Consider the following 13,811-nt stretch of genomic DNA (forward strand, 5'->3'; position numbering starts at 1 on the left):
AGTCTGCATGTCCTCCCCGCGGTTGGGTGGTGTTCATGTGTAATGGGCGTGCCTTCGCTGAAGGTTGGGCGTCGAGCTGGCACCTCGGCGTTTGTGAAAATCTACTGTCAATCATTAGCGGACCGGAGTTCCACTGTGGTGACCCCTAACCGGGAAAAGCCGAAAGACAAACAACAACTTAGATTTACATAGGAAAGAAAAGTTTAAAGAATACATTGGGGTGTTGAGATTTGTGTGTGTGTGTGTGTGTGTGTGTGTGTGTGTGTGTGTGTGTGTGTGTGTGTATGTACAGATGCATGTATGTGTGTTAATACTGAAACTGATGGATCATTTCTACAAAATATCTGATCCTTATCTGCATTATTTTATGTGCTTAAACATATCAGAAAACAGCAAAATTAAGAAAGTTAAAAAGTTCTGATGAGAAACTGATTTCTAATGAGTCACAGATTCTGTCTGTAAAACAAAATAAGCTAGTCTTGAGATAATCATTTGAACTTCAACGTGCACATGTTCTTGACATTCCAAATGTTAATAATGAGGCTTTTCAACAGAATGATAATGCATCATTTGCACTGGGCTATCAAATGGTTAGAAAAACATTGTTAAGTCACAGTCTGATAGTCTGTCTGCTTGTAATACACAGTATAAGGTAAAGTCACCGCACTCCACCAATCCACAGCATAGCAATGTTTATTTTGAGTGTAAACTTTCAGATGTTATATCTATCTATCTATCTATCTATCTATCTATCTATCTATCTATCTATCTATCTATCTATCTATCTATCTATACACACACACACACAGGAGGGTATACACAGGGGATGGGTTAAGGAATTCCCTAATCCATGAATTTAGGCTTATTTTTTACTGGTGTGGTGAGTGGGGGATGTGTTAAGTAGTTACTGTTCATGGGTTCATGGGTTAAGGGCAAAATAAAACAAAACTGTTCTGATGGTTTGGATTTTCTTTTTGTCTTACTCTCCAGGAGACAGTCCCTTTTAGGAAGATTGGAGCTGATTACTAATCGTATTTTGGTGGCACACACCTAGAGTGAGACATTATGGGAGAGGCAGGAGATCCTTCAGAGGAGGCAGATACTTAAAACGGTCAAAAGAGCTTTCAAATTATCACTGTAGTCATGGAAAAAGACAGTTTCTCTAAAGGGCTCAATGTATTTCCTTATATAGCTATGGCAGGGAGAATTTTGTCTATGCTCTACATTCTACTTGCCCTCACCTCCGCTCCATGCTAAATATCTTAGTTTGTGAAGTAAATTGGAAATATATTTCTGTAGACTGTTGGGTAGGTACATTTAATGTAGGTACCCCAGCATATACCTATTATGAGGGTATTCACGCCCCATGTAAGGAAAGCTGGACCTAGAGTATGTAATTTGTTAAAGCTGAGGGTTGCAGCGAAGGTTTCCTTAGAAGGTGATAGGGCTTTAGGGCTCTATTCAAGGTTGTTTCTTGCATTACAGAAGTAGGGTTGCCGAAGGCTGCCACTAGCTATTTCAGACCTGAAGAAACATCTGAAGAGAGTCAGAAGATTCAAAATTGGGTTACCACTATAGATATGAAGGACACTTACTGGCATCATTGCCCTTCTTTCTTAATTTGAAGTTCTTTAGATGCCAAGAATGGAACTGATAGTTCTGTTTGGTGCACCTTCCTTTTGGCTTTGTAGTGGTGGCCAGGGTGCTCTCCAAGTGTTCTGCCAGTAGCATAGTAAAAGTTGTATTCTTATCTGGGAGGACACTAAATTCCATCTTATTCCAAATGACAGTCAGTTTGAATTTGACAAGTCAGTTTTGGATCTGAAGGTCAAAAGAAAGGAGTTGGAGTTCTCCATTCAAATGAAAAGATTTTCTGGTGCTATGCTGGACATAATCCAGCTCAAAGTTTTCTTACTTATGAAAGGATACAAAAGGTGCTATCTTTATTTTAGTGTCCAATACAGTTGGACTGCTATCAGTCTGCCTAGGTCCCATTTCCCTTCATCCCATGACAAGTGACCTGTATGTTCCACCCTCCGTCTTCTTATTTATACTGAGAATCTCATGTTTATTTACAATATTTCTTCACCAATGTGTCTCAGCAGTTTGATATGTCTAACTATTGCTTGGTGTTATCTTCGTTTTCTAAGTTGTAGTCTAGCTTTCTTAGTGTACATCATATTCTTTCCATTGCTAGTCAGCTCTTTAGCTTAGATTTCATTCTGTTAACCTCACATTCTAAACCTCATCACTGATTGCTTGACCCCCTTTAGTCTTGTGGCCTATTTTTCCCCTCTTTAGACCTTTATAGTTTAACCATATTCTATACCCTTAATTAATATCCTCTTTTATATGTCAGAGATAGTTATACTCTGTTACTTTGCTCTGTTTTCACCATATTTGCTCTCTCCTAAGTAATCATGACTTGTACTGTAGCTTAGCTCTTGTCATTTGTTTCCCCGGCTGTGTAACTATTCTGTGTTGTGTTTACTGTAACATTAGTGTTTGTGCTGCTTCACACAGAACTAATTAAGTATCTTACCTATTCTGTTTTTTCAGACGAGAGGGCACTTCTTTGTGACTGTGGTTGATGAAATTGTGGACTTGGCTAGTTAGTTGTTAACTTTGGGATATGAATTTCTGTTGCAGGAGGGGTGGGAGAATGGGGTGCCTACTCTGGGAGCCATATTGTAGGAGACACTGAATAAAGCCTAAATAATGAGTTTACATTAAGCTGTCATTAACTGACTGCAATCTGTTATGGATACGTCTGCCCAACTGTTCTGCCTTTTCTTTAAAGGTAATGTACAAGCAGTACAGAAGAGTGTGGCACATTGTTTACAAGCTATTTATAAGTGATTCAGTTAATGACAACTTGTTAATCATTTTCTGAAGTTATCACTGTCTAGAAAAGATTATAACTGACAACGTAATAGCATCACTGAATGGATGTGTTGCTTAGGATATCAAAATCCCTTGCTACAGCAAAAAAAAAAAAACAAAACAAAACTAACTGGTATGTTTCTGTGGTAAATATGACACTGATTGTAAAACTCCTGTTTATACCCATGCAATACTTATAATTTTTTGGTCTCTACATCTTAATGGAGCTCTTTGTTAAGGTAGCCATATGTCTCTTTCTGTAAACAACATGCCTGTTGTAGTGAAAGTACTTTACCAGACACATAACTTTATGTGGTAACTCAACGGTACATTCTTCATCTCTTTTGTAAAACAACTATATCTCTTTCTCTCATTGGCATTTGATGTGGCCTGACTGCAGGATTACCGTGTGCCTACTGGCAAGTAATACAAAGCTGTTCTTCTTAATTCTTTTAGTGTTTCTAGTGAAAATCGGATCCTACCACAGCCATATTGTGTAGTTTACAATGCATTTTTGCTGACTTGCTACACGGCTATAGCCAGTGTGACAAGAATATGTGCGTACGTGCACTACTCAGTCTTTATCCAATGCTTACAGTCTTTGCTTTTATGGTTGAATAGGCAAACATAAGTTATGTTGTACTTTTGTGTCACCTAGGTTACTGATAAGACTTTGGGACAAAAATCTTCATCTACCAAGTTTCCTTAATGTTTAGATATCTGTTAAAACAAGGTTGTCAGGCAATGCATGTCACATGATTTCTTTTCCCTCTCACCCACTATCTTTCTGGCATCTTATAGGCTTGTAATGGCCCCCATTAGCCTAGTAACTCCCTATGATCTCTGTCTGCCCTCTTGGGATATGAATAATAATAGTATCTAGTTTTACATCACTGTACAAAGTATACGTAACATACTTGAGCTAATGCATGCTTTTCTTGGTCAGTACCTTCTTAATATACTGGCTACATCTGAAGCTTGGCTAAAAGGTCACATCCTGAATAGCAAAGTAACAATTCCAGGTTGTTCTTTGTTAAGTCAGGACGCTCTCTTTCTCTGTATACATCCTGAGGTTGAAGTTCTCTTATTCAAGGACAAACCAAGTTGTTTCTCATCTTATACCCGACTTTCAACTGTAAAATGCATGGATTTTGTTATAGGTAAACTTTTCATCAGTCAAACTAAATCTGTGAATATAATTTGTGTTTATATTCTGCATGGCCAGTTAAAATCCCTAGCAGAGGATTTTGTTAACTGCGTGGCTGCAAACATAAATAGAACATATGTGCTAGGTGATATCGACCTAGACTGGATCTCAGATTTGGAGATGTATATTCACAAGATCTAATGTTGCTGTATAGTTTGGGGCAAATTATTTCCTTTCCTACACAGTTGGATGTCATTATGACTGATGAAGACATCTTGGACTTGGCCTTACTGATACTGGAATTCAGCAAAATTCCAAGATTTTACAGGTACGTCAAGGTCAGCTTTCTGAAAATGATTATGGTAAACGATCACTGTTCATGTTTTCAGTTGACTGGTAATTTCTGAGGAGGCTGCTTAAGTTTGATGATGTTGTTTTAGCTTCACTCTTACATTTCTTGCTATTCTGGACTCTTGCTCCAATATTCTCAAGTGAAACGTTTTAATCTGCAGATGATTCTAGAACACAGAGCAGCTCGTGTTGCAGGAGATCAGTCCTGAGCAATATATATGAAAAAGATGTCAGCTTTATCTGTCATTCTATACATTTGTCAGAACATGCATGGAAAAATCTAATTCTTGCAGACAAAACATCATTCTTTTTGAACCAAAGAAATTTGGAAATGCATGAAGCTTTCTCCTCAGTCTGGGCAAATCTACCTCTCCTTGCATGCTGCTTTGGTTTCCCCTCTGAAGTTATTACTGAGACTTCAGGTCTTATTTACAGTAAATTATCCCTGGCTATAGAGATGGAAACACTGACTCGTGTCATGGGGATGAATTCTTCCATCTCTTGGACTCTCATCTTACTTCAGGAAGTAAAAAGTTATTGTCAAAAAACTGCTGACTCAAGTAAAGTTTTCAGTGTCAGCAGTGTCACAATTCCACGTAGGTTTATCAGGTGAGTAAAATGACTTAATTTCTATGGAATGGATCAGTGCACTTATCCAGGGAAGGTTCTTCTTTCTCTAGACTTATTATGTGAGGCCATTCTTAATAAATACCTCTTCATCTGCTTTAACTGTCATAAGGTAGCTCAGTTTATACTCCCTACTGGATTGAGATAATCATGAATTATTTTAAAGACTTTGCTTTAGTTATTGAAATAATGCATCAAGTTCACTTTTTTAATCTACCTTAATCACATACATCACCTAGACACAAGTGCCTCATTTTAGGGAAGACTTATCAACAGTGTCTGGTGAAGTGACTTAGTTATACAGTAAGCAGAGACTGAGGGAACCAAACCCAGTTTATATGATAAAGCTCATTAGCAGCTCACAGCCTTAATCCTCTGTGACAAAAGTGCGAACTTGTCAGTTTAACACAGCTTTCGGAATACTGTACAGTAACCTTTGTTCTGTCATGTCTAACTGTCTTCTGGCATCTTTGTTTCTGTGATGCACACAGGTTAATATTAATTAGAAGCCATAGTATACAAAAGGATGGTTTGTTCTCTGTCTTACTCAGATGTAAAATTTCCTACCACTTGAGACACGTACTGAAGCAAGGAGCCGCTCAGCCAAAAAGTGCTATTTAAATCAGAAGTCTTGCGATTCACAGCTGTTACCTCGCAGATACAAACTTAGTCATTCCTTTGATAAAGAATCAATTCTTAATTGTACTAGTGTTTTCATATATGTGCAGACAGATTTGCTTCTGTGTTGCGCCTATACTGTTTATTGCTTATTGTTATGTTGAATTGTCTTGTGTTACTGTCTTGTAGAACATGAGCTTTTCTCCTTAGGCCACTACTGAAAAAGCCTAGTTTGATGTACTGATTAATAAAGTAAATAAATGAAAAATAAAATAAATTAAAATAGTAGTCAGGAAATCCTTCTACGTGGCACACCTCATCACAAAAGTTTCTCATCCAGGAAAAAAGAGGTCATTGTTCCCCTCTACTCATCACTCATTAGACCCATTATAGAGTACAACGCCCCTTTTGGTATGTACCTCACAAGACATCTACAACAACTGGAAAGGCCACAGAAATACCTCACAAAGAGGATTACCGGCCTCAAACAGATGCCCTACGCAGACCGTCTCAAAAAACTCCAGCTTTACTCTGTAGCATATCGCCTACTCAGAGGCGATCTCTGCCTAACATACAAAGCTATGTCAAACCCAGAGCTGTTGGACATGCTCCACGTAAAGAAATCCCAATCACTCCGAGCTGTACGTTCTAGGGACCTAAACCTAGTCAGCACAATAAACAGAACATGCTGGCGGGATAGATTCCTGTCTCAGAGACTTCCCATACTCTGGAACAAACTACCTATCTATATCAAACAAAGCTTCTCATTAGCACTCTTCAAGAAAAATCTTGATGATTGGATGGGAGATAGGAAATTCACTCCGGGGATCACTTCTGTGGCTCTGCTTGACAGGGGCACATGAAAATAATTTTCTTGGGTGGCAAAAGCCAGGGTACCATTTGGCTAGGCTTATATAGGCCCTAGGGCCAATAGCCTAGTACCTGCCTATGAACCTATGAGCCTATAAAAAGTAAATGTCCCACAGCTCCACAATGTGAAGGGCTAGACTCCCCCAACCCAGGATTCTTGCACCAAATGTGTATGGGCTATTGTGTGGGGGAACAGTTTAAACAACCACAGGGGATACAAGGTAAAATACATATGTATGAAACTCAGTTGCTGATATAGCAGAACTTATGGGGGCTGATTTCACTCATCTGAGCTGGGAATTACTGGTTCAGAGCTCATTATGTGCTTATCTGATTGGCCTGTGGGTTCATGTAGTGTTAAGCTTGTTTTTTTTTTCAAAGCATATTTAAGCCTTGCGTTTGCATGAAGCTGCTTATGCAGTGGTGGTTTATGGTGCCTTGTATATATGCAAGTGCCAAAAAAAAATCAAAACTTCCCTATAAAACTATCTGGGAACTTTACCTCAGTTCTACAGCCCTCACCAGACAACAAGTTTGTGCAGTAAGCAGCACTTACGCATTTAACTGGCATTTTTTAGTTAAGAGTTATCTCATCTTAGTATCAAGGACTATCATTGCATAGTGAGCAGCTATTTCGCGCACTGGGCAGCATCCTGGACTAGGTCAGCTGAATTTACAGCAGGCAGGCACCCCCACTTTGTTCTGTTTATATATACCCAGCACTCATATCCCTTGTAAGTATATTAAGACTGGCATCCATGGATGGGCACTTTCTTACCATCTCTGTTTCCAGCTTGGTGGACATTAACATCCTGAGGCAATGAAACAGTGGCCTCATGTACACTGACAACCACTTAATTCTTAAACAGACAAATACAGTATGTGAGAGATGTACTTACACATTGTGACTGGACGCCAGACTATCACATACAGACACAAAATGAAACAAACAGGTTGTCAGAAACTCACACATATCACTCACTGCACCCACTAAGGGCCACCAGCTTAGACCTGCATATGCGGAGGTGCTCACATGTAACCTTCCTAAGCCTCATTCACATGAACAAGACACATAACAACATAACACATAAAGCCACATCTCATTGTGTCAAAAAAAAAACTACCAAGCCCATAAGGTGAAACAGTTCACAACGTAACATTTGGGTCACAGGTGACTCCATTATGAGACACACAGATGCCCCCCTACAAGGCTGGATAAAGAGAGGGTTACAGTGAGTTGCATGTCAGGGGCCAGGATCCAGCAGATCACACAAGCACTCAGGTCGCTCACCCCTAAGTACCAGTATGACTCTGTCATAGTCCATGAGGGAGTGAATGACCTGAGATTTATTTCCCTGAACTATATGAAGAGAGACGTGATTGAACTCTTGGAATATGTGTCAGAGGCAGGTATGAGCCTAACATTGATCCGTGTTCTACCGTCTCCAAGGATGATGCCTCAATGCAGACAGAAAATGATACAATTTAACAATTGGTTTAGCTACTGGTGTCAAAGGGGTTTAATATTTGTCAGCCTGGGAGGCCATGTTTAACAGACCACACTGCTTTGCCAGGGATGGTCTCCACCTGTTACCTCTAGGCTTTCAGATATTGACTAAAACCTTATCCACCCCTATTTTGCCTTTTTTAGTCATTGCCAAACAGAACAACCCTTCCAACATAACAAAAGATACTCCGGAAAAGCTGAAGGTGTTGCTGCTCAGTGCTGGGAGTCTCAACAGGAAACTGCACTCCCTGGAAGCTCTCCTCACTCTGGAGAATACCGACATCTCTGGAATTACAGAAACATTGTTTAAAACCACAGAAAACACTCTGGCTGTGCATGACTGTAATGTCTATTATACATTCCATTCACCCATTGAATGTGAGAGAGTTAAAGGAGGAGGTGTATCTATCTACATAAAGGATAATCTAACCTCAAGATTGCTCAGACATGATATGTTAGAACTATTCCATGTCCAAATATCTATGGGAAAAATCCATTAACAAATTCTTGCTAGCTACTGATCCCCCTCTATGATCCAGGACACCCACACATCATACTTAGAGCTACTTGATTCACGCATCATCCAGTCCAATACCTTACTCAGGGGTAATTTTAATTATCCCTCCATTAACTGGGAAGCATACATGACCACTAACATACAGGCCCAAAGATTCCTTGACTTTCTAAATTCAAATACCCTGGAGCAGCCGGTGTACACTCCCATTGGAGAACAAATATCCTAGATCTGATACTCACAAATATGTGAAAGTGCTGCACATACCTCCATGTGTGATGTCTTCACTGGTAAGATCAGATCAGAAAGTAGTCTCATTGGAAATTAAGGTAAAACTAATCCCCCCCCCCCAACCCCAAGAACTTTAAAAACTTTTCTAAGGCAAACTACCCTCGGATAAGAGACAACAGAACTACATTCCAAGCACCCCCAAATCCAGAAAATACAGTAGCTTACACAGAGCAGTACACTACTTTAGCCTTGTACAACCACATAAACAACGGCATAAAAACAGCAGTACCGAGCCAAAATAGGCCCATGTCAAACCACAAAAACAAGCCAACCTGGTGGAGTCCTGGTCTTAATAATTGTACAAGAAAAGAAAGAAAACCCTGTCGAGAAGTAAGAGGATATGTGCACAACAGAGCAAGAAATCCCTCATTAGTACAAAAAAGCAGATCAGGGAACTAGTAAAGTCTCTGAAAGCTGACTTTGACGTAAAAATAGCCTCCAAAGCTAGAGATCACCATAAGGCATTTTCAGCTATGTCCACAGTGTTAAGCGCAACAACCAACAATGTGCAGAATTAGTTATCAATGGTATCTCCTACACCCATCTGGCAGACAAAGATAATCTGCTGGGCAATAAATTTATATCAAACTTTACTCCCCCATCACCCCCAGTTCTCCACCCAAAAATACCCTCCACCACTCCTCCTGCAATTATCACTAAAGAACAGGTAGCCACAGAACTCTCCAAGGCTAAAAACATGGCATCTATCGGGCCCGATGATATACCAGGTTGCCTCTTAAATAATTTAAATAGTGACCTATCAGGCCCAATAGGATCACTATTTAACCATTGCCTCTGGACTGGCTTTTGTTTTGACAGATTGGAGAACAGCTACGATCACAGTCCTGCAAAAGGATGGACCATTGACTGACCCAGAAAATTACAGACTCATAAGCTTGACTAATATTGTTTGTAAGGCCATGGAAAGAATAATCATGGACCCGATAAGTAAAGACAGAAAACCTCCAAACACTGCACTTGACCCAGTTTAGCTTTGTTAAAGGTAGGTCATGACTGATAAATCTGGTGAACTTCTTTGAGAAGGTCACTAAGGCCATGGATGAGGGGAAAACAGTACATACCACCTACCTACATCTCGCCAAGGCATTTGACACAATACCACACTCAGGTATTATAAATAAACTCACTGAACTGGCATAAATCCCTATGTCACCAGATGGATAGCCACTTGGCTCATAGACATGACACATGTGGTCTAAGTAGGTGATTCAAGTTCCAGCAAGAGGCCAATTGCTAGTGTATTGCCAAAGGCTCAGTACTGGGACCACTCCTGTTTGAAATTTACTTTGCAGATGCCAAGAATAATGTGGAAGGCCTCCGGATGACAAAGTTTGCAGATGACTGTAAGCTGAGGCAATCATTGAATCCCCCAGTGATGTAGATGTCCTTCAGGAATGTTTAAATCAGGCAAATTATTGGTGCCAGAACCACGGCCTGAAACTAAATGTGAAGAAATACATTATTGTACCCTTTGAGAAAACAAATGCCTCTGCTAACTACAACATTAACAATACTTCCCTAACAAAAGACTCAGAGGTAAGGGATATGGGTACCCAGGTAGATAGTAACCTGAACTTTGACTGTCACTTATCCACAGTGGTAAGGAAGTCATACTATGTGACACAACTTATAAGTAAGGGTATGGCATCCAGATCCATAGAGACTATAGCAGCACTGTACACAGCCCCCATTAGACTAGTAATTGAGTGCAAAGTGCCATTTGGGGTGTACTTGACCAGATACCTACAACAGCTGGAGTGACCTCAAAGGTTCTTCACAAAGAAAACACTGGATGTAAACAAGTCCTGTATTGACAGACTGAAAGCTCTTTCCCTTTACTCTGTCTACTATCGACTATTAAGGGGCAACCTAAGGCTGACCTACAAGGCTCTCAAAAATCCAGCCCTGATGGAGCTGCTGCAAATCCACAAGGCAAGCAACATGAAGGTGTAAGTAGAACATGCTGTAGTGACAGATACATGTCACAGAGAATGCCACTTTATTGGAATAGGCTTCCTATTCACATAAAGCAGAGTCCTTCCCTGGCTGTCTTCAAGGCCAGTCTGTATTAATGGATGTGCAACCATAAATTCACACCTAGGGTGGTGCGTATGTCCCTTATGGGTAGGAGAAATCTGTAAAATCTGTAAAAATACACAAGACATAGGCACAAACTCATGCCTTCCTCCTGCCCCTAGGGGACATATACTTGGTAGAGTGGGTTATATTGGCTAGGCCTGTAACGGACTTGCGATGAACCTATGAAGCTATGAATGCTCTCACACAGCAGTACAATGCAATAAACATTTTGTTTGGACTGGGCCTTTCTACCTGCAGTTGGGGGGGGGGGTGGCATAAAGTTTAAGGTATTTTACTCACAGACACAAGGTAAAGGGTTTAACTCTCACCTTTAAAAAGAAATTGGCAAGGCTTGCAATGGCCTAGTACTTACCTATGTATCATTAAATCTTTGTGTTGGGAGCTGGTATAAGGAATAAGGTATTTACCTCACAGACACAAGGTGCAAGGATTGATTCACAGATTTAAGGGGGTTGGCTAGGCTTAAATAGTCCACAAGGGCAGCTAGTCTTGTAACTTACATATGAACCTATTAACCTATAGGTGCAGATGGAACTGTCCTCATGAAGTAAAAGCTCTTGACATTTCACTGTTGTGGCCTTACCATTCCAATTATTTTTTAAGCAAATGTCTCTGGATGATTTATTATTGTTGTTGGTACCTGTTGCCCCTGCATACTTATCACTTGATCATATCAACAGATTGAATGGATTAAAATAATGCTTTATTTTTTTATGCTTGCTGGCATAAAATCTTGGCCAGTGCTGCTAGTGAATACATTCCAGTGGTCATAGTAAATGCTAGGATTTCACATAGTTTGGCACAACATTTTAGCTAAAAATGTTTTTCATGAATTTTAATATACTAAACTGCTTTGCTACAACTAGAGACAAAACACCCCATACACTCCAACATCAAACCAAATAGCAAATGCTTTCTTTCTGATGAGCCATGGCAATCTTAGAATTAGTTATACAAATTACAGGAAGGGAGTGTAACTCTCATACGGTTTTAGGCAGCAAAATCAAAATCCCATGAACTGCTATGAAAATTCACAGAGTAATGTTTTATTTTCATTAATTTTCACTATATTTATTTTTATCATTGGATGTATTAAGACAACCCTATTTTCAAGCAGCCAAGCGTCACACAATGTAAAACACAATCAAATACATCAATAGTAAAAGTTTTCCAGCCAAACATCCTTTTAATACAGTTTTTAAACTGAACAGCTATGAAGTAGGAGAAACATTTTTAAAAATATCATAATCATAAGTAATACATTGGAAGATAATTAATTCCCTTAGACTTAGTATAATCCAATAATTCCCATTTTAAAATAGGATAATTTCTTATATTCCTATGAGATACATGCTGTAAATTAACCAATTGTGAGATGTGTTAATTTTGACAAATATTTTCAGCTGTCCAGCTGTCTTGGAGGAATATGTACTTCTCCAGCCGAAGGTCAGAAAGTAATTGAGTATTGAAGCTTTTTTTATGGTAGTGACTGACGTGTGATTTACTAATTTGTTTTAATTTTAAAAGCTGATACCAGGAAGGTATATTTGATATCTTCTTTTATATATTTATTTGTTTATTAACCAAGTAAATAGCTTGATCAAAGGTATCCTTTTCAACTATGATCTGGGGCAGTGTTATAGAAAAATAGATGAGTGGAATGAATACAGGATACTGATTAATAGTTGAGAGAATTTAATCTGGTATACGTTTAGGCAATACAAAATGTGCCAGCCATGACCAAATACTAGTCTGTATAAATTCTGTATTGTGTAAGGAGTAAAACAAAGTGGTGAATGCGAAGAGACAATAAATTACATTATTGTCTTGTCTTATATGTTGCAAGAATGAAGGCGGGTGGTGTTTCCATAGGGTTTGACTAAAGCTGAATTTCTTGATCTCTTCAAGTATTATATTTTGTTGTCTGTTTTTTCTCTTCCGTGTTTTTCATTCCCCGGGACTTTTTTTAGCAATGCTTGATTGTTAGCTTAATGTTTTTTTTTTCTGATAAAGTTGTTCAAAATTAAATGAATAACATGAATGTGTTGCTATTACATTTTCATTATGCATCTAATTTTCCAGGGCAAAATCCAAAAATGGTGGAAGGTGTTTACGAGAGAGGTTGGAAAAAATAGGGTTAAATTTACCAGCAGGGAGACGCAAAGCAGCAAACGTCACTTTACTCACATCCCTTGTAGAAGGTAAGCTGATTTCAGAAGGTTTACCCAGACTTCTAATATGATTTTTATCACTAGTGTTTTTTGCTGGCCACAGTCATGATTGCTACAAGATAAGTTATTTCTGAAACACGGAGGCCTCTTCCTGTACAACTCAGTCCTGCACTTCAAAGTAATGTCTCTGTTCAAAAACAAGAGGATTGGTGCCGTGCCATGGCAGAGCTTAACTGACATTGAATGATCATTATGTTATAGAAATGCACATACAGGCAGACATGAATGTTAGACTTGAAATGTAGAGCCTTCCAGGTCTTGTTAATTTAAACTAGCTGTACATTTGTACACTTTGGGTCAGACATCTGCAGCCCATTTCTGAAGGTAAGCTGCAACTGTGTAGTTAATACAGATTACTTTTTGGTGTTAGTAGCTGCATTCATTCAGACACTGATGAGAAACTAACAAGCAGCTGCTCTTACAAGAAGAGCAGCGGATAGGACAGATGAGCTGATTCAAATTTTTTAATGAATACCTTCCCCCTCTACCTGTGACAATAAAGCTTCCCCCTATTGGATATCTAGTTGTTCCTAGTGGCAGGAAATCGCCAGAGCCATTGTGACAAGAGCCTTCTTGGGGTCTTCATATAGGCGGATAGTATGGCTGCTTGTGCCGACATCAGAATCCTCATAATAAGGGCTTTGTTATTTC

General features: G+C 39.2%; 1 protein-coding gene across 4 annotated transcripts in view; it reads left to right on the forward strand.

Annotated features, from left to right (window-relative positions):
- The window catches only part of TFAP2E (transcription factor AP-2 epsilon), a 213,204-nt gene that overhangs the window by 154,913 nt on the left and 44,480 nt on the right, over positions 1 to 13,811 (forward strand). For all 4 annotated transcript variants that reach the window (XM_044059502.1, XM_044059522.1, XM_044059513.1 and 1 more), the window contains one exon: positions 13,012 to 13,130. In XM_044059502.1, the coding sequence (XP_043915437.1) occupies positions 13,012 to 13,130 (119 nt within the window). The remainder of the gene's footprint in view (positions 1 to 13,011; positions 13,131 to 13,811) is intronic.

The sequence above is a fragment of the Protopterus annectens genome, chromosome 1.part2 (assembly GCF_019279795.1).
Source record: "Protopterus annectens isolate FY-2018-M chromosome 1.part2, PAN1.0, whole genome shotgun sequence".
In the NCBI taxonomy this organism is placed as follows: Eukaryota; Metazoa; Chordata; order Ceratodontiformes; family Protopteridae; genus Protopterus; species Protopterus annectens.